The sequence below is a fragment of the Gigantopelta aegis genome, chromosome 11, assembly GCF_016097555.1.
Source record: "Gigantopelta aegis isolate Gae_Host chromosome 11, Gae_host_genome, whole genome shotgun sequence".
Classification (NCBI taxonomy): Eukaryota; Metazoa; Mollusca; class Gastropoda; order Neomphalida; family Peltospiridae; genus Gigantopelta; species Gigantopelta aegis.
This window is the reverse complement of record NC_054709.1, coordinates 8,469,223-8,493,251: the sequence shown is the minus strand read 5'-3', so window position 1 is coordinate 8,493,251 and position 24,029 is coordinate 8,469,223. Positions and strand designations below refer to the sequence as shown.

At 37.6% G+C, this 24,029-nt stretch overlaps 1 protein-coding gene across 1 annotated transcript; it reads right to left on the bottom strand.

Annotated features, from left to right (window-relative positions):
- Window positions 1–1,360: 1,360 nt before the first annotated feature.
- LOC121385455 (sushi, nidogen and EGF-like domain-containing protein 1) lies at window positions 1,361–15,118 on the bottom strand. The gene is made up of 5 exons (XM_041516142.1): window positions 14,773–15,118; window positions 8,785–9,066; window positions 7,381–7,536; window positions 4,778–4,931; window positions 1,361–1,574 (listed from the first exon to the last, which is right to left on the bottom strand). Exons 1-5 carry the CDS (start codon window positions 14,974–14,976, stop codon window positions 1,564–1,566), a joined length of 807 nt encoding a protein of 268 aa, XP_041372076.1. The 5' UTR covers window positions 14,977–15,118; the 3' UTR covers window positions 1,361–1,563.
- Window positions 15,119–24,029: the final 8,911 nt, after the last annotated feature.

Below are 24,029 nucleotides of genomic sequence, written 5' to 3'. Positions count from 1 at the left end.
TAGGCAAAGTAAACAGTCATAGCATTAGACTATTAAACATACGTAAATCACACAATTTATATACAATAAATGGCAGATTAGGACATGATAAATACATAGGAAAATTGACTTGTAAAGATAGCAGTGTTGTTGATTATGCCATTGGCAACCATCATTTATTTAAAATAGCTAAACATTTTGATGTATGTGAGTTGGACCCAATTTGTTTCAGATGTACATTGTGGTTTAATACACAGCTTAAATGTTGATAAAGATTTTAATGATGACGATACTTGTAATTATATGACTTATTCAGCTCGCAAAGTCTAGTAAATGGAAACCAGGACGCACTCGAAATCATATCCACAATGCTTGATAATCAGTCGTTTGACATTCAAAGTCGTGTCGATACCCGACGTCATATAACCGTAAATAAAATGTGTTGAGTGCGTCGTTAAATAAAACATTTCTTTCCATTCGTGTCGATACTGCAACAGAGGCTATGAAAAATCTATTATTAGATGCGGCTGAAATAAAACGAAAATTGTCCTTGCTGAAAGAATATTCTGTCCAAAGATTTAATATAGAAAAACAAATGCGACAACTGAGCCAAAAGTTTTTTACAAACTACTTGAACCATCCATAAAAATACTTCTTAATCAAATAAAATTAAGATAAAACGACCAGTATTTACAACAATGGAATAGTAACATAACTTTATCATCAAGAGGTAAAACGTATTCTATATTTAAAGAAAACCATAGATTAGAAAAATATCTTATTATATTACCACAAACATCATGGGCTATATTACTCAAATTTGGAACATCTAGCCACTACTTACCAATGGAAATAGGACGCTGGAACAACACCCCAGTAGAAGATCGAACGTGCACATTATGTAACAATAATGACATTGGAGACGAATTTTACTGTTTATTTACATGTACTTATCTCACTAACTCTCATAAACGTTTGCTGAAGCCATATTATAATAATAAACTAAGTACGCTGAAATTTAAACAACTAATGACGAATAGCAAAATAAGTGTTCCCAAGAAATTATGTAAATTAATAAAATAAATTGTTGAAAAATGCAATAAACCCTAAAAGAACAATAGCCTATATATACATGTATATGAATTGTTTACAATGTCTATTACTACCCAAGTATACATATATGTGCGTGCGTCTAGTTAGCACGTTTAGTAGTAATTACAATAATGTGACATTACATTTCTTTATTCTAACTGTATTATATTATTGTCTTTATTATTCTATTGTATTTGTATTATACTATTGTCTCTATTACTTTATTGCATTTGTATTATACTATTGTCTCTATTACTTTATTGCATTTGTATTAATACTATTTTACTATTGTCTCCTGTAAATCCTGTCTTGTCACTACAGTTTATATATCATGTTCCTCATAGGCCGTTGTGTAACGGCCTGGACGTAGTAAAGTTCTGTTCTGTTCTGTTCTGTTCTGTTCTGTCAAAGCGCTTGATAGTGTTCCCCTTTCGTGTCCACTCTCATGGCAAAACAAAAGAACCATCAATCAGACCTGACGAATATGGCAGCTTACTTCTGACCTGCATGGAACACAATGCGATACAACCCTTTGTATAATTCTCAATCAAAAACATTATTGGAAGTAAATCTTATCACTGGCGTAGGAAGCGGGGAGGGGAGGGGGTGGAAAGTGCCCGCCTTTTGATCCAGTAGCAGCAGCGATGGTTTATATATATTTATATATGCGTGTGTGCTGTCCCCACTCCACCTTCTGGCACGTTTCTACGCCACTGCTTATTATTGGATAGTCGTTGGGGGTACATTTACAAAAATATCCAACCATTATATTTCGGCCGAAGCGTTCAACATTATCGTTCAAATCGCCTAAACGTTTCGACCTGATGCAAAAATAACAACAAAAACAAAACAAAACAAAAACAAAACAAAAAACAAACAAACAAAAAACCCCAAAACAACATAAACAAAACAAACAAAAAACCCCAAAACAACATAAACAAAACAAAACAAAAACAACAAAAACAAAAAGAAAAGAAAAAGAAAGAGAAAGAAAGAAAAAGAAAAAGAAAAACATGGGCTTACTTCTACTGAGAAACATTGCAAAACCAGACCGCCTCATCTCTCATTTGCATCGGAACCGATCTGGCTGCAGTGCTCATATTGGGAAGGTTTTAGGGTTCGAAATCCATCCCTGCTCAAGCAAATTTTCTTTCTTCTAAACATATTTTCCGAGGAAGCATGACTCGACCCCGTCATAAACGTCGGTCGCCAGTCTAGAGATACCCCCCCCCCCCCCCCCCCCCCCCCCCCCCCCCCCCCCCCCCCCGCCCCCTCTTTGTTAATCTTCCTGCACTCGCGCCTGCTTACGATAAACTAATACAGTATTATTGTTTTAAAAGGACATTTCGAGTTTGTTGCAATTTTTAAGATGTTATCGACTAACAGAGACTTTTTGACGACTGTTATTACATATCAAATATACTTTTATGCATAAACTATTAGTGGCTGTATATCAAACGTGTTTCTGATAGTTCTAATATTTCATTTTATTTCCTAAAAAAGATTTTTCCGTATGTACGAAATTATTTGAAGACAAAATCCAGTTTGGGCTTCTTACAAATATTTAGACGACCAGAAACACATTGAATATACAGACACTGAAAATATATTTAATATGCAAGTTTAATCGTAGAAATATTTTATTAGTCGAAAACATCTTACAATGCAGCAAACTCGGGAATGTCCCTTTAAGGTCAATGTGTGATGTATTTGATGTAATAAAATATGAAAATACTGAATGACATATTTTGTTTTAAGCCATAAAATAAAACATTTATTTTCCAGGGAACCCGACCTTGCCTAGAAAAAACAGAGCTGACCGTAATTATTTTTTGAATGCATAAATTTAAATTTTTTCGAATTTTCCTCACTAATATGTAGAGGACGTTGATTATTAATCATTGGCTATTAGATGTCAAACATTTGATAATTTTTATATATAATTTTAGAGAAGAAACCCGCTACACTTTTCCATTTGTAGCAAGGGATCTTTTATATTCACCACCCCACTGATAGGATAGCACATACCACGGCCTTTGATATTCCAGTCACGCTGCACTGGCTGGAACGAGAAATAGCCAGTGGCCCACTGACGGGGATCGATCCCAAACCGACCGCGCATCAAGCGAACGCTTTAATGAAGATAAGATGTAAATAACTTTATCTATTTTGAAACGTAATTTTAATTAACATTACTTGCTCTAAAACATGGCAAAAATTAGAAAAAGCAAAGGAAATAATACTCAGCCTTTTGCATAAGAAAATTATTTTATGTATTTCATTGAAAAATTCTATGAAAATAGGTAAGTAAAAGTTATAAACTTGTAGGCCTGCCCCATCAACCTGTCTTTTGTCCAGGAGAATTCCTCGAAATAATTCAATATGAGGTTTATTCAGTTTGTGTTGGGTTTTTTTTTTACTTGCTTATTGATTTTTCATTTTGTTTGTTTGTTTACTTATTTGTTTAGTTATGTATTTATTTATTTATTTATTCAATTCAACTATTATCCAATTAAGGTTCAAGCACGCTATCCTGGGTACACAACTCAGCTATCTGGGCTGCCTGTTCATGAGAGTGGGATAGTTGTTAATTGTTGGGGGTTTGTGAGAGAGAAGAGGGTGTAGTGACCTTACACCTACCCATACAGTCAACCTCTGTGCGTGCTGTAACCTCACCGTGGTGCAGGGGTGTAACATTCTCTTTGAGAATGGCCAATACAGCACAAATTGAAGTTTAGAGTAAAAGTCAGTATCTATCTGTGATATTTGTATTTGTATTTTTGCACAGTTCTTTACACTGTTTTTATTTATATCTTGAATTTTTCTGTTGATGTTGATCATCACCTTATTTGTTACCATTACCATAGTTTGACACCCAATAGCCGATGTATTTTACGTGCTGGGGTGTCGTTAAACATTCATTCATTCATTCATTCATTCATTCCATTCAGTTTATAAAACTCGCTCTGAGTGGAAGCCGGTTCCAAGCTCTGCGAACCCTGTACCAGTCTTATGTCCGATGATTTAACCACGACGCCACAGATGCCGATATTTATTAATTAAAATAAATCACATCAAATCGTGGTCAAGGGGCCGGATTTAGCTCAGTCGGTTCAAGAGTGCTTGCTTGAGGTGCTTGCGTCGCAGGATCGAACCACCTCGGTGGATCTGATTTTTTAAATCATTCCAACCAGTGCACCTCAGCTGGTCAAAGGCCGTGGTATGTGCTTTCCTGTCTGTGGGAATGGGCATATAAAAGATCCCTTGCTGCATTAGGAACAATGTAGCGGGTTTCCTTTGATGACTATGAGACAGAATTACCAAATCATTTGCAAATGTTTGACATCCAATAGGCGATGATTAATTAATCAGTGAGCTCTAGTGGTGTCATTATATAAATCACATTAAATCATGGTAATTTCATTTCAACTTATTTTCGTGCTTATATCCAATTAAGCTTCGAGCACGCTGTCCTGGGCACACACCTCAGCTATCTGGGTTGTCTGTCCAGTATAGTGATTTAGTTGTTAGTTGGTTAGTGGTTAGTGAAAGAGAAGAGGGTGTAGTGGTCTTACACCTACCCATTGAGCCCTTAAGAACTCGCTCTGGGTTGGAGCCGTTACCGGGCTGCGAACCCTGTACCTACCAGCCTGTAGTCCAATGGTTTAACCACTGCACCACCGAGGCCGATTGGTGGTCAACGTACCTGCGAGTGTTGGTTCTCTGATATCGATATCGACTCGGAAGAGGTACTTTCCAGGAATTCCAATATTCGATAAGAGCGTGATGTTGATTAAATCATTTGACCGTGACCCGTCCAGGAGGTGGAGATGGTTTTTTACTCCGCTAATAAACCCAGCCTGCAACAAATCAATTAATCAATCAGTTATTTCCATATATCAATTATACAGACATGTATGTAAGCGTTATGATATACTAAGAGATCACCATATTTCTAATTTTATTTTAAAATCATTCATTGCAAACCTTTATAGATATTATGACATCAGAAAATGTTCATGTATTATTCAATGTATGTCTTTATCTTTATAATGTGCAAAAATGTAGAAATACTTAAATATTGAAATATATACCGATGTAAGCTACACATATGTGCAAAAATGTATAACTGTTTCTGACTAAATTTTGGGTCTATGACCTTTATACTGAATACATTGTATGTCTGCCTGTCTTTCTGTCTGTCTGCCTGCCTGCCTGCCTGCCTGTCTGTTATACAGACATGAACAATAATATCAACAGCAAGAAAAGAAAAACAAGACATGTTACAACGGTTACAATATCCTAGCACAATTATATTTTATATACTAGTAACAATATTTAACAAGTGACAATATCATTAGGTAGGAGGTCTAGCAACCGAAAGTAGAAGACGTTTTTGTTCAAACATCCCGTAGCAATACTACCCTATGATTGGAGCAATATGTGTCTGGTAGAGAAGTAGAAAAAAAGGAAGTTTTTCAGTGCCTGTTAATTGAGTAAATGTTGGATTTAGTTGGTGTAGTTTTTTTTATATAGTATATTTCTGCGTTTTGTAAGGCCTTGATATTTTATTAAAAAGTGTAATTCATCTCCAAGACCAGAGTTGCAGATTTTGCCTATCCTTACAACAGACAATAACACCAGTGATATGAAAACATCACTCGTCGCCAACAAGCAAGTTAGAAAGTCATTTTGAAAGTATTTATTAATCATCGGGTATTGGGTATTGGGTGTCAAACATTTTCTCGTTTTGACATAAAGTCTTAGAGAGGAAATTTTTTCCATTAGTAGCAAGGGATCTGTTATATGCACCATCCCCCAAGATATAATAGCACATACCACGGCCTTTGATATACCAGGCGTGGTGCATTGGCTGGGACGAGAAATAGACCAATGGGCCCACCGACGAGGCTCGATCTCAAACCGACTGCGCATCAAACGAGCGCTTTACCACTGGGAATAAAGGTACATTCATGTAAATTGTGGAAACAATACTTGAATATTTAATAAATCAATGTGGTCTAGTGGTGTCGTTAAACAAAAACAAATTAGTGATTCTTTTCTGAAGTTGCTTCCGTTGTTAAGATAGAGCCAATATAATTCATATCGCGTGATTAGAAAAAGGCCCACTTTTTAAAATTAACTTCTAGCGGGAAAAAGAATGCAGCACAGAACTTTGTACAAAGCCAGGTTATTATGTTGACGGTAAAAAGCTGCTCAGCACGATTCGGTTAGATTGTGTGTGTTGGCTTTGCACTATACCTTCCGCCAAAAATATGATCTCCATGGAGAAAAAGATGGCGGCTTCCATTGCGGTTAAATTTGTGGACTTCATCTGTGTACGCTCATCTGTGTACGCAATATTTAGCATGGCGTGTGTACGATAGCTGACTGGTCCTGAGCGCAAAAAGATCCTTGGGAAGTGCAGCATCTGGATACGTCTAAAGAAGACGGTCGGCAGTACACATTAAAAGAGGCGAAGCGGTCAGAATGACTAAAAACTGTTAAAATAGCCTTGTACTTTATACTATAGATTAAAGGGACAGACCGTAGTTTCTCTATTAGAGCCGTTTGTGAACAGTGAAATCATATATTACTTATATTTTATTGTTTAGATTATCCATGTGCGTACATCCGAAGTGTTTCGGGTCATCCTGCTGTTGCTAATAACACAAAACACTTCTCTTTTTTTAAATTTAAAACGCACGTGCGTCTGAGAAGTAATGGTTATGGAGTCGAGTTATAGTCTTATTTTTAAGGATGTTTCCATGTTTGAACGTCACAAACTCTTCTTTCACTCAGTTGTAACTTTATCCAAACGCGTTACAGGTTTGTAGATTAACTAAACATGGTGTCCATTTTTATGGGTTGAAACTAGGATCTGCGCCTTTAACGGTAGAAAAGACATACAGATTTAGCCGTCCCACCAAGAAAAAAATGTTAAAGGAGAGGAAGGAAAGGGGGCAGTGGAATACAAAAAACAACAACAAAAAACAAAACAAAACAAAACAATACTATTAAAGGGACATTCCTGAGTTTTCTGCATTGTAATATTTTAGGAAATAAAATTAAATTTAACCTAGTACAAATATTAGAACGATCAGGAACGCGTTTAATATACAGCCACTAATATTTTATGCACATACATATATTTGATATTTATTTACAATCGTTGAACAGTCTCTGTTAGTCGATAACATTTTAAAAATTGCTGCAAACTCAGGAACGTCCCTTTAATAATAACGATTGATATTCTCACCAACGGCGTGTATGAAATCTTCAATAGATATGAATGAGTAAGAAACATACCTGAGTTCTTATTTGCGGTAAGGTAGCTGGGTCTGCCTCGGGGAATTGTGTTGCGTAGTCTATGGTGTCCCTGACCCACGTCATTTTGTCGTACAACAGCAACACCATCGACGACGTCTCGTTGTCAGTGGCTAGCACCGCCTGGAATGTGTTCCGCTGGTAACGAGAAAGAAAGAGAGAAAAAACTGAGATTGCCATTGTCATATCCTCCAGACTAATTCCTCGAAATAATTCAATATGAGGTTTGTTTGGTTGTTGTTGGTTTGTTTTTAATTTGTTTTTTGTTTGGGGTTTTTTCCCAATTTGTTTTAGTACTCAAGTTTGACTGCGTATATTTTGTTTAACGACACCACTAGAGCACATTGATTAATTAATCATTGGCTATTGGATGAAAAATATTTGGTATTTTTTACTCATAGTCATCACAGGAAAACCCGCTACATTTTCCCATTAGGAGCAAGGGATTTTTTATATGCACTTTCCCACAGACAGGAAAGCACATACCACGACCTTTGACCAGTTGTTGTGCACTGGTTGGAACGCGAAAAACCTCAACCGATGAGCTGAATCTCGCCCCTCCAGCAGAGGTAATCTAGACTTGCGTCTAGCTAAAGTTTGTTTTATTGTAGAGCAGACTGATTAAATAGCCATCGGTTATGAGTTGTCAGTATTTGATTATTCTTACACATAAACTGCAGGCAAAACTCGTTTAGTTTTTCCCATGACCAGGAAGTGATATTTTATTTATCATGCAACCATGCTTTCTGTGACCTGATGACCACTATATGATAATTCAAAGTGTTATTATATCACTGCATCATAACACCTCCGTTGCTAGCATGATAACATTGGCGTTGCTATGTGTTGTGAGCATGACGGATGTTTGTTCCAATTTCAGATAGATCGTTTCCTCATTTTCAAACATCCATTTACAGCAATAATTGTTGAACTGCATAAATAAATGTAGCATTTGCACTTCCCGTAACATCAAATTACCTCTTATTTTCAATTCTCCATTATTCGCTCGCATATCGGAACAAGCCAGTGTTTTGAATTGAAAATTTTTAAAAACAAAAACAAAAAAGCAAGTAGCATCCTGCAAATAATGTTACGTGGGCACACACTTTGCTCTACGACATCACAAGAATGTACAGCGCAGGTTCGTTTCGCATAAAGGCGTCGGGTTTCTTCGTGTAGTGTTGGTACTGGTTAAGTTTAATTCCATGACTGGACTCGAGAATAAAGCTCTGTGGCATCAGATTTAGGACAACAATGTGCAGACACAGTAGCTGGCTATCATTTGGTCGTCGATGATTTCCGAAGTTTTGCACATAATCCCCTCTAGTCCTTCCCTACAACATATCAATAAGAGGAACGCTAGAGGTCACTCGAGCTACTTATTACCTTGTCTGGAGTCGCAAAGTAATCTGCGACGTCTTCCCACGTTACCACTAGAGCAGAAACCGGACTGTAGAGTGGACCGAACATCTCGAACTGTTGCGCCGTCTGCGCAAGGTCGGCCATGAAGGTCGCATCGGTCGTCTGCCTGTACCACACCGTGCCGCCGTTGTTGATGGAGATGTCGGCGCAGAAGGCACAAATGGCCGTCGTCGTGCCCGGGGAATACATCGTGGTGTCGCTGAATGATGCAGGTCCTTTGAAGGTTAGCGAACCGTCATTGTTAACCTAAAGATAAAATAAATAAATAAATAAAATATATAAAATAATTGAATGAATAAATAAATAAATAAATAAAACAGTGAGAGAAAGGTAAAGTTTGTTTTGTTCAACGACACTACTAGAGCACATTGATTTATATTGGATGTCAAACAATTGGTAATTTTGACACATATTCCAGGGCTTCTAGAATTTTTATAAAATCCACTAGCCATGGGATCAGTGATTTTGAATATTTCCTAGCCACAATAAAATAAAATCACTAGCCCTACTTTACTTTAAGTTAATACAATTTTACTAATAGTAATAATGTCGCCTAAAGAGGGAATGAATGAATGAATGAATGAATGAATGTTTCGCGACACCCTAGCACTAAAAATACATCGGCCATTGGGTGTCAAACTATGGTAAATGCAAAACATTAAATGATGAATCACATCAATATAAAAAATCAATAGTCAAATAAAAACACAGTGTAGAGAACTGTGCAAAATATAAATATCACAGATAGATAAATTAAAATTTACAATAAAAGTTAGTATCACGTAGAAGTTCTGGAAGGAATCGAAATGGTTCCATCACATTACGTTGGCCAAATATATCTTTTTGAGTTTCATGCAGATGCTTACACTCCACCAAAATGTGGCGTACTGTCAGAGTGCACTGACAATGCTCACACTCAGGTAGAGGATCTTTCTTCAAGATAAAGGAATGAGTCAAGTAAGTATGACCGATGCGAGCACGACACGAGACTATTTCATCCTTCCTGCACTGCCTATAGGAGGACTGCCACTCTCCCAAGACCGGCTTGATGGCATGAAGCTTGTCCCAATCATGTTGCCACGTCGAAAAGATAAATTGGTTGATACTATGTTTAAAATCAGTATAAGGTACAATAACCCTGGCATGAGGCAAATCCAAAGCAGACTTGGCAGCTGAATCTGCCTTTTCATTACCCCTGACACTAACATGGCTGAGCACCCAACAAAATACAATATCCTTATTGGCAATGAATAAAAAGACACACTTTCGTATCACCATCCCAATTAAGGGATGGTCCAGCTTTATATTGCGCAAAGCTTGGAGACACGAAAGTGAGTCGGTAAAAATAATACATTTGGATGCACTATAGTTCTTTATTTCTTCCAAGGCTTCAACGACTGCCCAAACTTCAGCACTAAAAATCGATGCTGAGTCAGGCAGTCTCATGGAAAGTATTGTGTCTGATGGAAAAACTGTAGCACAAACCACAGAATTTCCATCCCGTGATCCATCTGTATACACAGGAATGTAATCACGGTACTTGTCTTGAATTTCCACGAAAAACTGTTTATAAACAACAGCATCTGTACGATCTTTCTTCAGATGAGAAAGATCAAACACAATTTTAGGTGGTGTAATACACCATGGTGGTAAAACAAAATATAAAGGAGTTTCCAAATTGTCTGATCAATCAATGTTGGAAAGCGATAAAAAAAAAAAACGCTTAATGCGAATGAATGAATGAATGAATGCTTAACGACACCCCAGCACGAAAAATACATCGGCTATTGGGTGTCAAACTATGGTAATGGGAAAAACAAAGTGATGATCAACATCAATATAAAAATTCAACACTTAAATAAAAACACAGTGTAAAGGACTGTGTAAAAATACAAATATCACAGATAGATATAATTAAAATTTAGAATAAAACAAAGTGTCACGTAAAAATTGTAAAATAATTTCTGGATGGAATCGAAATGATTCCATCACATTTCTTTGTCCAAATAAATCTTTTCGAGTTGCTGACAACTGCTTACACTCCACCAAAATGTGTCGCACAGTCAGAAGACGCTGACAGTGCACACACTGAGGTGGAGGATCTTTCTTTAAGATAAAGGAATGTGTCAAGTGAGTATGACCAATGCGGGCACGACACAAGACTATTTCATCCTTCCTGCACTGTCTATAGGAGGACTGCTACTCTCCCAAGACTGGCTTGATAGCATGAAGCTTGTTCGCAACCTCACCGTCCCAATCACGTTGGAAAGCGACAAAAAACGCTTAATGCGAAGACCAAATGTACGAATAGCATTTGGCCTTGCATCAAACAACTTCATATATTTGTTATCAAACACCGCATCATGTGTAGGATGTTGTGGTAAAGAGTTCATATTGGTAGCATACTGCAGAGAAAGCTTTGCACGTCTAGCACCCAAACAAGGTTCGTGTGCATCAACGTACAAGCTCTCTACAGGAGATGTTCTAAATGCACCAAGACATAGCCTAAGTCCCTGATTGTGTATAGGATCTAGCATCTGCAAGTAAGACTTGTGTGCCGACCCATACACAATACATCCATAATCAAGTTTTGATCTAACTAAAGATCTATACAAACGGATCATAACATTGCGGCCTGCTCCCCATTCCGTATTACCAATAACTTTTAAAACACTGAGAGCTTTTAAGCCCTTCTTTTTAACATATTTAAGATGGGGCACAAAAGATAACTTCCTGTCAAAGATAACCCCCAGAAATTTGGTCTCGTCCACAACTTGAATTGGATTTTTGTCCAGAAACAACTGTGGATCTAAGTGGAGACCTCTTTTCTGGCAGATACAGTATGCATACAAACCGTTTTTGCCTTTGAGAATCGAAAGCTATGTTCAGTTGTTCATTGATGAAGTTTATTCAAAGAAAGCTGCAACTTACGTTCAAGGATACTCATATTGGACGATCTATAACAAATCTGAAAATCATCGACATATAACAAGCAATCTACACCATGTGTTAAACAGTGGTTGATGCTGTTAATTTTCACAGAAAATAAAGTTACAGACAGGATGCTACCTTGAGGCACACCCATCTCCTGTGGGTGAACATCAGACAAAGTCGACCCCATCCGGACTTTAAAAGATCTACCTCTTAAAAATTTAGATATAAAAACAGGAAATCAACCTCTAAGCTCCATGCCATGGAGGTCTTTTAAAATCCCATATTTCCATGTGGTATCGTAAGCTTTTTCCAAATAAAAAAACACTGAAACCAAGTGCTGATTATGGATGAAAGCTTTCCTACAAAACGTTTCAAATCTAACAAGATGATAAACTGTGCCAGGCCAGTGGGTTAGTTGTTAGTTGGTTAGTGGTTAGTGAGAGAGAAGAGAGTATAGTGGCCTTACACCTACCCATTGATCCCTTAAGAACTCGCTCTGGGTTGGAGCCGATACCGGGCTGCGAACCCTGTACCTACCAGCCTGTAGTCCGATGACTTAACCACTGTGCCACCCAGGCCGGTTTTAAAGGGACATTCCTGAGTTTGCTGCAATTTTTAAGATGTTATCGACTAAAAAATACTTTTTGACGACTGTAATTACATATCAAATATATTTTTCTGAATAAACTATTAGTGGCTGTATATCAAACGTGTTTCTGATAGTTCTAATATTTGTACTAGGTTAAATTTCATTTTATTTCCTAAAACAGATTTTTTCATACGTACGAAATTATTTGAAGACAAAATCCACTTTGGGCTGCTTACAAATATTAAGACGACCAGAAACACTGAATATACAGACACTGATATTGTAAACAAGAAAAAATATTTTATTAGTCGGAAACATCTTACAATGCAGCAAAGTCGGGAATGTCCCTTTAACGACTCAAACATGCCGAATTACATTCATAAATTGAATTAAAAGAAATAAGAAAGGGCCACAATCGAACAGGAAAATCCATAAACAAAATTGCACAGCTTACTAGAAAGAGTGGCTATGTTTTGTTTGCAGCAAAGAGTCAATACATTTACAACAAACCATACAACGAAGGTGGCCGTAACCGAAGATACTGTTGTTGGTAAAATCAAACACCAGATGGAAAGGAATTTGCTAAATGTGCATAACAAATATCACGAAGCAGTTACACGTGGTGCATGTGACATATTAGATATTGATCTTTATTATGACACGCACTGCTGTAACTGGCTTGCATATTCCTACAATACCGCACACTTTGATACACGAAGAGCTATGCTTGATAAGCTAGTGGCAAATAATTTCATGAAGATGAATGAATGCATTAGGAATCATGATGGGGGGGGGGGGGGGGTTCTGACAAAACCACAGCATAATTAAGTGGAGAAATGGTTTTGATGAATCACCAGTTGGATATAAACATACCTCCCAGTTACGGTTTTTGCTTTTTCTGTTGTTCAGTTGTCTTTGATACTATACAACATCAGTGGTACGGTTCGATTGCTGCCTTTTCATTTAGAGATTCTTTAGAATACCAGAATACTTATGCAGTTTGATGCTAAATTGTAAAGAAACTTTTTTATTTACATTAAACTGTTTTTAAAGTTTGTTTGCTTTGGTATGGGTTTAAAACTTAACACACACACACACACACACACACACACACACACACACACAGAGATACTCGCACATACACACGCACACGTACACACACAAGCACACACATACACACACAGACACACAATAACAGACACACACGCACACACAAAAACACGCACACACAAAAACACGCACACACACGCACGCACGCATGCACACAAACATACACGCACGCACACAGACACACGCACACACACACGCACACATACACACATACACACACACACTAACATAGACACACACAGACACATACACGCACGCACACACACACACACATACACATATATAGACACACACACACATATACACACACACACACACACACACACACACACATGATAAGACATAAGCCATCATATCAGTAGATATTACAAACAAATTGAAGTATATATAAGTCGAGATAGTATGCAAAGAAGAACATCAAATTGAAGTATCTATAAGTCGAGATGGTATGGAAAGAAGAATATCAAATTGAAGTATCTATAAGTCGAGATAGTATGCAAAGAAGAACAATAAATTGAAGTATCTATAAGTCGAGATAGTATGCAAAGAAGAACATCAAATTGAAGTATCTATAAGTCGAGATAGTATGCAAAGAAGAACATTTTATATTCTGCACAATACTAATTTATTATATTGTGTACTGGTGGAGAAATGTTCACGTTTTGATGCATGGCTTATTTTTAAAATGGAGCGTGATTTAAGAGCTAACGACAGACATGCTATACCTCTAAGATCCAATTCAACATCTACCATACATACCGCCAACGTTGGACGATTGTTGAATCATTTTCATTTCACACAGCCAATAATGGTGGTTTTTAAGAATAAAAAACACTTCCATTGTTTCGAAATTTCCCTTTTATAATCCCCGACTGCAACCATATGGAGTATTCAAAATAATCATGTGGATTGTTCTATCTGTAGAAGTAGTTAATACTATAAAAAGGGAAGTCTCGATAATATGTTGGGAACAAAAAAGAACACTCGGAAATAAGGAAGTATAGTTTGTCCTGTAACAAAAGTTTTTGTTTTGTTGTTGGATTTTTGTTCAATTTTGTTGTTGGGTTTTTTCTTGGATTTTTTTTCAATTTCTTATAGTACGAACGTTTGACTGCGTATTTTAGTGTTGTTGTTTGTTTGTTTGTTGTTGATGTTGTTTTGAGGGTTTTAACAACACCACTTGAGCACATTCGTTAATTAATTGGATCGGAGGAAACCTGTTACATACATGAATCACATACCACGACTTTTTCCAGTTGTGGCGCACTGGTTGGCATGAGAGCGTATTTTAGTTAGTCAAAAGTCAAGATTTTACTTACGTAGAAAATATTGTAAACCGTTCCGTAGTATTTGAATCCAGTTATCGCCGTCAAAGCGGGACTGGATCCATCGTCAATTTTTGGCGTCATGCTGTCCTGGACGGATGATCCATAGGGGTACAACTCGACAGCGCCGTTAAACTGTATTTGTACAACAACCACAGCGGCAATTAATAACTTTGCTCGCGAGGCAAGTGCCGTCATATTTAAACGAAAGCTATCAAGGTAATATTTTAAACTGGTTCCCGTCGGTATAAAGATATCAGTCTGAATAATCGTTATCTCGGCTGGAGGTGTTACCTGTACACGAGTATCAGTCTCGCAATAAAATAATGATGTCTCCAGTATTAAGTTATTGATACTTTTTTCTTTGTGACTACCCTGACGGATGAACCAGTTAGACTGAATTGTATGTAGACTTCTGTTGGACCAAGAGCTTAATTCCACTTAATTTATGTCAGACCCTATCATTTTTCTATTGGTTGACAACAGGTTTATGTCACACCCATCATTTTTCTATTGGTTGAAAACAGGTGAATTCCGACTGTGATGGTACATGCTCTTAATTTCTTTTCGCCTGTAGCGATATTAATTGTTTTAGAAGGTCGTGTGCAGTTCCAAATGCACTTAGCCCAGATGGGCAATTTGTTACGTAATACCTTCGCGTTATCGTGCATTCCAATATGCACTTAGTCCAGCTGTGGAGGCCATGTGGCCAGTAGTTACGTAATACCTCTGCGAGTGCGGTTTTTACAACCGTGATTTGGCGAATGGCGACAGCCAGTCTGACGATGAGAGAACAATATACCAACTCTGGGAGAGGTGGAAGTATGAGATGATAGGTGAGGTACCGCCTTGTACCCCCAGGCGATATTCGCTGTCTCTGAGAGTTTTGAATAAATAGCTAGGATTTTAGATATATCGAGGAGAGACATTTGGAAGTATCTAGGGAAACGGTCGTCGTCCACTGAACGATCTATATTAGTTCAGACGGGACTTTGGTAAATATATATTTTCTGCTCAGTGTATAACCTTGATGTGATTGATGTGACTTTAAATATTTTAATACTGTATTATACCAATATTATTTAGACGGTGCTGCCGGTCATCTGACGCAGTAATCTGTAGGCTCACTGTCCTAAATAATTATAAAAAGCTTAACCAGTCATCCTAGAGGACCTAGGTAAACTGTAGGTTATTGTCTTTATTGTGATAGGTACCAGTATTAATTCTGTGTTAAAAGGTTATTGAATGAGTAGTTAGGGTTAATTAAAAATTAACCAGTTAGGAATAGAGTTGAAATTCCTTTATTAATTAAGTTCTCCTGGAACCGTTTCTCCATTATCACACGTGTGTGTGTTAGCGTTTCTCAATTATCACACGTTATTGAACGAGTAGTAAGGGTTAATTAAAAATTAACCAGTTAGGAATAGAGTTGTATTCCTTTATTAATTAAGTTCCCCTGGAAACGTTTCTCAATTATCACACGTTATTGAACGAGTAGTAAGGGTTAATTAAAAATTAACCAGTTAGGAATAGTGTTGTAATTCCTGTATTAATTAAGTTCTGGAAGCGTTTCTCAATTATCACACGTTAGGGTGTTGTGTCACGGTGAAGTGATTAGCATATTGTGTAAACTAGACACCTAGAGATTAACTAATTAAGTGATCAGTTCTGGGTTGTTATTATTTGTTGTTATTAATTAACTACTGCGGCAGTACATTTGTCAGCGTAGGTTAATACAGATTCCAAAGTGTATTGTGTTTTGTGTGTTTTCTAGTGAACTAAACGTGCTATAATAATATATACATATATAAGATCTTATCTCTGATCATACCTAGACGAGCCACAGCGGGTATAACTGCCTGTTACATAGAGATCTAATAGATATACAGTTAGGAGAGATATTTGGACAATCGTGTTTCATTCAGTTACGGGTATTATAGGATCCCCGTGACACCGACCAAAACATATATAGGGATATGTCCCAAAGGGAGACTCGGACCTGTCAATCAAAAGTTGTTTTTGTTAGTTTTGTTATTTTAAAAAGTTTTTTAACGTGTTTTTTTCCTGTATATTTATTGTCACAGTATTTATAGCAAGTTGATAATCTGATAGAAATGACCCCAACTGGCTGTTTCGAAAACATGTTGAGAACTGTTATCAGATATGACATCTAAGAAAGAGGATACCTAGACTAAGTTAAGATTATGCAAGGATCTATCGGGAAATAGTTGATGATTGACACAATTTATGTGTACATTTATCGATGATTTAGAAGTAGTTTCTTAAATTATAATAGTGAATTCTTCTCTGTAGTGGTTTTGTGTGGGGGGGGGGGGGGGGGGGGGAGGGGGTAAGGGGACTGTTTGATTCGTAAATTATGAAAATGTTTTGGTTTTTTTACCTTCACTTTGTTTTGTAAATTTAGTAAGGGGTAAAATGTTAAACAGCGTATACGCTACTACAACAATTAAAGCACTCCTAAGATCAACTTTAGATAGATTTCTGTTCAGATAAGACTTGCGATGTCCCTCGTTCAGCTCTTAATGGATACAAACTTGTTTTGTCACATGTTAGCAGACTCGGGTTGTTCTAACAATATGGACAGTAAAAATGTTTCTCGGCAAATTGCTTTATAAAGACTGAACTAGGAACAGGCATCAGATACACTTGATAACGTAGTAAGCAATCAGTTAAGCACTGAAATCGACACCCTGGAGGAATGGCCACCATCAACAGTTCAGTAATTTAATGACATGTTTCGACATGTGTGTATATGTGTCAGAGATGAGGCGATTACTTGAAGAAAGTAAACGATTACGAGTACTTAAGAATGTCACGATTACGATTACAGGAAACTTAAAAACACACACGCAAGGATAAATTTACACACATCGTGAACCCCTCTCCCGTGCAGAGAACATGAAAGAAAGATAACAACAAACTTTTATAACACAATAAATATTGTATTCACTAGGATGTCAACAACTATGTTATGATTAAAGGGACAAACCCTAGTTTCAACCCTTGAAAAAATTAACACTACGTTTAAAATTTAAAAATATTGTGCTTTACATAGATGTACTATTTATCTGTTAAAAGTACGGTGATCCTCTCCTGCCTTCTGAACCTGAAGTACTGTCTACACAATGCTTGGATGCGCCGTCGGTGATGATGTAACAGAACAACGTACTGATGTACGGTCATGGTCGTACTTTGTTATCACCTAATCGGTTGCGTTCAGTTCTTCCACTGATTTGCCTTAACTTAGAGATGCATTAGTATGTTAAACGTATCATTTCCAAATGATTCCATATGTGCACCCGCTTAATACTGACGATTTGCTGACGTGGCGTCACGTGTCGACTCCCTAAACATGGAAGATCCCTAGTACCCCTAAACTGTCGAGAACATCTCCGCAGATATTGCATAGTGTTCTGATGAACACCAATGAATACCAACATTACTAGCAAAAGCGTTTGTGCCGTTATAACCTCAATCATACCCATCGTTCGAAGGAGTCCATTTTCTGGGAGGCGTGGCATCACACTGACGACGATCAGATACCACAAAAATATTTTTCTGAGTGATGAGAATCTATACAATAGTTTTAAAGTCCAATGATAAGAAAAATGACGTCAAACAGGAGCACGTGACCAATAATGCCAGTAATGCAACGTGTGATCACAAAGTATGAATAGTTCGTGCAATTGACAGGACACCGCTGGAATATCGACGGGAGTGATTACACGTTCAGTTACTGAAAGTTTTATAACCAGATTTCAAGTAAATTATATTCTATATGCAATCATTTGGTGCACAGGAACTTTTTTCCGCGAGTTACATCATTACATCATCATCATCATCACCATTATTAATATTATTATTACAAACATCATCAGGCGCGGATCTACTTTTGTAATAAAGGGGGATCGTAACTTTAATGTAATATTCGTTGGTGGCGTTGATAAGATGATTCCTCACTTTAGACAAAGAAACATGGAAATACTTAAAGGGGCATTCCTGAGTTTCCTGCAATGTTTAAGATGTTATCGACTAACAGAGACTTTTTAACGATTGTAATTACATATCAAATGTATTTTTCTGCAAAAAAATATTAGTGGCGATATATTAAACGTGTTTCTGGTCCTCCTAATATTTGTCCTAGGTTAAATTTCATTTTATTTCCTAAAAAAAAATAAAAAAAAATCGCACGTACGGAATTATTTGAAGACAAAATCCAGTTTGCGCTTCTAACAAATATTAAGACGACCAGAAACACATTGAATATACACACATTGATATTCTAAACATGTTCGTACTAGGTTAAATTTCATTTTATTTCGTAAAGTATATTTTGTCGTACGTACGAAATTATTTGAAGACAAAATCCAGTTTGGGCTTCTAACAAATATTAAGACGACCAGAAACATATTGAATATACAGACACTGATATACTAAACAAGAAAATATATTTAATATGTAAGTTTAATCGTAGAAATATTTTATTAGTTGGAAAAATCTTACAATGCAGCAAACTCAGGAATGTCCCTTTAACCGGACCTTTATGCAAACGAACATGTAATTACGTAATTGGGCCCTAATGCAAACAAAATTGTAATTACTTATAAACATACAGTTTATTTTTGCCAAAAAATATACATTTTGTAGGCATACATACATATTTAGATATAAAATAATATAATGTGCACACTGCGGGGAATGGTATGTAGCATCGGGTTACAATATTTAAAATTCTATAGTAAATGGGTAATGCATGCATAGCAATAATATACAATATAATAACATATGTCATGTATCAATGTTGTCTGTTCTATGCGTGGTAGAGATGAGATATAAATCATATTTAACAAGAAAAAAAACATAACATTTTCTATTTATTATATAACTTTTGGCAATTTACCTTTATTTTTAAAATGCCATCAGCAAAACAGTTCCGGCTTTCTTACAGTGAAGATAATTCTTTCTACAGTGATCATAACACTTGTTAGAGTGAAATAGTGAAAATTTCTCTCTAAAATATGTTATCGTCACTGAGTGACTGATAACACTTTTATTTCACTGATATTTTAAGATATTTCACTAAATGTTATGTAATAAAAAAAGATCGCCTGTCGGTAATGAGTTTGAGGTGGGAGGACTTTGGAATAGCATGCGATATTTGCAGGAACAATTAAAGGCCCCAAAAATTGACTGCATAGCCAATAGGTTTAAGGTGGTTGGAACAATTTTTAACGGGCTGCAAAATTAACTCTCTAGTTTTATACTAGCTACTAAGAACTAACCACTAAATCGTTGTCATGGGCAAACAGCCCAGATAGCTGAGGTTTGTGGGCCCAGTACAGCGTACTTGATTCTTATAAATCTGAACGAGAAAACCGTACTATGTGATGAAAATCGTATCTGCACAAGTCAGAGTCAAAAGGCAAAGTCGTGATTTCTTCTAGGATCAACAATCAGGTGATCGTCCTTAGGAGGACTGCCACTCACGTCGGAGATCCGTAACAGGATGTTTTATCCCTCCTGCAATGAAAAGAAACAGCGGTCATCGACGGGAACCTCTTTGTCAGGAGTTACCAAGACAAGATCCTGCAACCCGTCGTTAGTCCGTTATCCCGTGCATGAACCAACATGTCCCACAACTGATCCGGCCCTACAATCACTTATATTTACTCAATCCTACACAAGTTCCATTCAATCTCTCTTTTACCGTTTCAAGATAACTGGAGCTGTTTATGTGCTTGGCTACTTGACCACCAGTGGTACAAAACTGAACTCAGTACGGGTGGTGTTCGCACGACGGAATAGTCGCAATTACGTTAGACCTGCCTTATGTTTGCACAATCCTATACAATTTCGATGCATTTTGTTATTAAAGGGACAGTCCTGAGTTTACAAACATTGTAACATGTGACGTAACATACACATTAAATATATTTTGGTGTTTGTTGTTGTCCTAATGCTTGTAGTAGACCAAACCGGATTTTAACTCCTAATAATTTCGTACGTACTAAAAAATATATATCACAAATTTAAATGAGTACTAGAAACATTTGCATACGATATACAGACACTGGTATTCTAAACAAGAAAATGTATTTAGAATGAAATAGTAGTCGCCAACAAGGCTCTGTTATCGCAAACATGATACAATGACTGCAAACTCAGGGCAGTTCCTTTAACCTTTTTCCTGACTAACTAGAGTTGTTTAATTGTTTGGCATGTTGACTAATAGCCCGACATTTGGACATAAATACGCTCTCATTACAGTCAAGAGACCAAGCTATGAATTTTTTGGGCAATTCCCGACAACCAAAAAGTTGGCAAAGATTTCCGCTCTAATACCACAACAATACTATGTTTGACGTCAAATACCTTTACATCGATCATTTTCGAGTTAACTGATTAAAAAAAAATCCACATATTAATCACTAATACACATAATACAGAAAGAAATCCGACAGCACCCACATTCAGCTACGCTTCGTGACACTCCGTCGCAAGAATAACAAAGCTCGGTGACCTATTTCGTGACGTAGATCACGTGATCTCCCATTGGGCGATTCCGCCTAGTAGACGGAATGGCTGAGTGGGCGATCATGTGACGCAACGTCACGATATAGGTCGGCGAACTTAGAATTCTGCTGTCCGGAGTTTGCCGAAGCTTAGCTGAATGTGGGTGCTGTCGGGTTTCTTTCTGTAGTGTGTGTATTAGTGATTAATATGTGCCAGTGTGCGTGTGTGTATGATGTGCGTGTCTGTGTGTGTGTGTTTGTGTGTGTTGTGTGTATTGTGTGTGTGTGTGTGTGTGTGTGTGTGTGTGTAAGTGTTTGTGTGTGAGTGTATGTGTGTGCGAGAGTGTGTGTGTGTGTGTGAGAGAGAGAGAGAGAGAGAGAGAGAGAGAGAGAGAGAGAGAGAGAGAGATAGTGAGAGTGTGTGTGTGAGAGAGAGTGTGTCTGTGTGTGTGTATGTGTGTGTGTCTGTTTATGTGTGTGTATGTCTGTGTATGTGTGTGTTAAAGAGAGAGTGTGTGTGTGTGTGTGTGTGTGCGTGAGTGTGTGTATATGTGTATATGTGTGTATGTGTGTGTGTACGTGTATGTGTGCGTGTGTGTGTGCGTTTGCGTGTGTGTGTGTGTTATGTATGTTTGTTTGTCAACAGTAAGATCACCTGAAAAGCAATAATTAAACAAAGTGTTGATGTGTTGTAAATACTCACTACTTCACTTCGTTTTCAGAGACCAGATACCAACACACGTGCTGGGGGACATGTGAGTAGTACTCGGTAGCGTTTAATATAAAAAAATTAATTACATGAATAAATATATTAATCAAAACAAGGAATCAATCGATCATCCATCCATCCATCGATCCATCCATCCATCCTTACATCCACCTATCCATCTATCAATCCATCCACCCACACAAACCCATCCTTCCATCCATCCATCCATCCATCCATCCATCCACCCATCAACCAATCAATCCGTCCATCCATCCATCCATTCATCCACCCATCCTTCCATCCATCCATCCACCCACCCACCCATCCTTCCATCCATCAGTTGATCAATCCGCCAGGTAGGCAGTCAGGAAAAAAAGGTAAAGTTTGTTTTATTTAACGACGCCACTAGAGCACATTGATTTTTAACCTTATCATCGACTACTGGACGTCAAACATATGGTCATTCTGACACTGTTTTTTAGAGGAAACCCGCTGTCCCCACATAGGCTACTCTTTTACGACTCTCTTCCCACAGGCAGGATAGCACAAACCATGGCCTTTGTTGAACCATTGAGCTTTGCAGAGTCGGTATCTGGATTAAAAATCCCTGCCTCAACTAGGATCTGAACCCAGTACCTATCAGCCTGTAGACCGATGGCCTAACCACGACGCCACCGAGGCCGGCGGCAGTCAGGAAGTCAGCCAATCAGTTAGGCAGTTAGTGAACATCCTTTTAGTATAGATTTTATATCGCAATACTGATCGTATCGTGAGGTGGACATCTTGACACCTACCTGTTGTATCGATGCACCCCTAATTAAAACATATTATTAAGTTTCAACACAGTAGCAATACCAACTCACTAAACATTAAAACAAATTCATTGTTAAAAAACCCAGAATAATCTCTACTATCAATTTGCATGGGTTAAGTCTCCTCTTTGATATACGGGTGAAGGCAACTGATGGAACAGCCAACGTAAAACACCTGCAATTCTACCTTTAGCCTCCGTGTACCGCATTATCGATAACTTCGGTAGCAACTACATAGATTTTTTTTTTTTTAAACAAAAACAAAAACCTTATGAAAGTTGGTATGAGTTTAAAACTTTCAAATGTTTTTATGTGAGTTTTAGCATTATACTTTATGTAGTTATATGCCAATTCATTGGTTCCCCTTTTGCTATAAATGGACTATAGCTACTACCAGTAGAAGACTTTGTACGAACACTACTACAACTACTACTACTACTACTACTACTACTACTACGGTATATTATAACCTTGATATTGTACAGGGGGCGGGGTCTTGCTAAGTCGGTAAAGTCAGACTTGGTTTATCGTAACATGTAGCACGTGTTACGGTCCCCGCGCTTCAAGGGTACCCGCGGACATGTGTACATTTATTTTCCCCAGGTCAGTTTTTTGCCTCTCCCCGAGGGTTGCAAAATATACATCTTGGGAAGGAGGTCCCGCTGTTATTTGTGCTACAAGTCCTGCGGATCCTTAAACGGGCTCTGGGTGAAATGCTCGACTCAGGTGCTTGCGAGATAGGATCGAATCACCTCAGCGGGCTCATTCTTTGAGTGGCTTTCTTCCCCGTCCCGACCATGGTATGTGATGTCCTGTCTGGTGGATGGTGCTTATAAAAGATCACTGGCTACTAATGAAAAAAAATGTAATGGAATTCCGATGATTCATAAATAGATGTGTTCTAGTAGTGTCGTTAAACAAAACAAACTTTAACTGATATTTTACAGCTGGCCAAGTTTGACCAGTCTTCACCGCGTCCCCGATAACGTACAGTATGGACACAGTGGGTTACGTATACATCCCGACTGGATGCGCAGATCGTCAAACACGTGAGTCCTGCGCATAATTGTGAGAACAGAACAGCTTTTGTTTCATTTCAGCAACGGCATATGGTGGCGCAGTGGTTAAGCCATCGGACTACATGCTGGTAGGTACAGGGTTCACAGCCCGGTACCGGCGCCAACCTAGAGCGAGTTC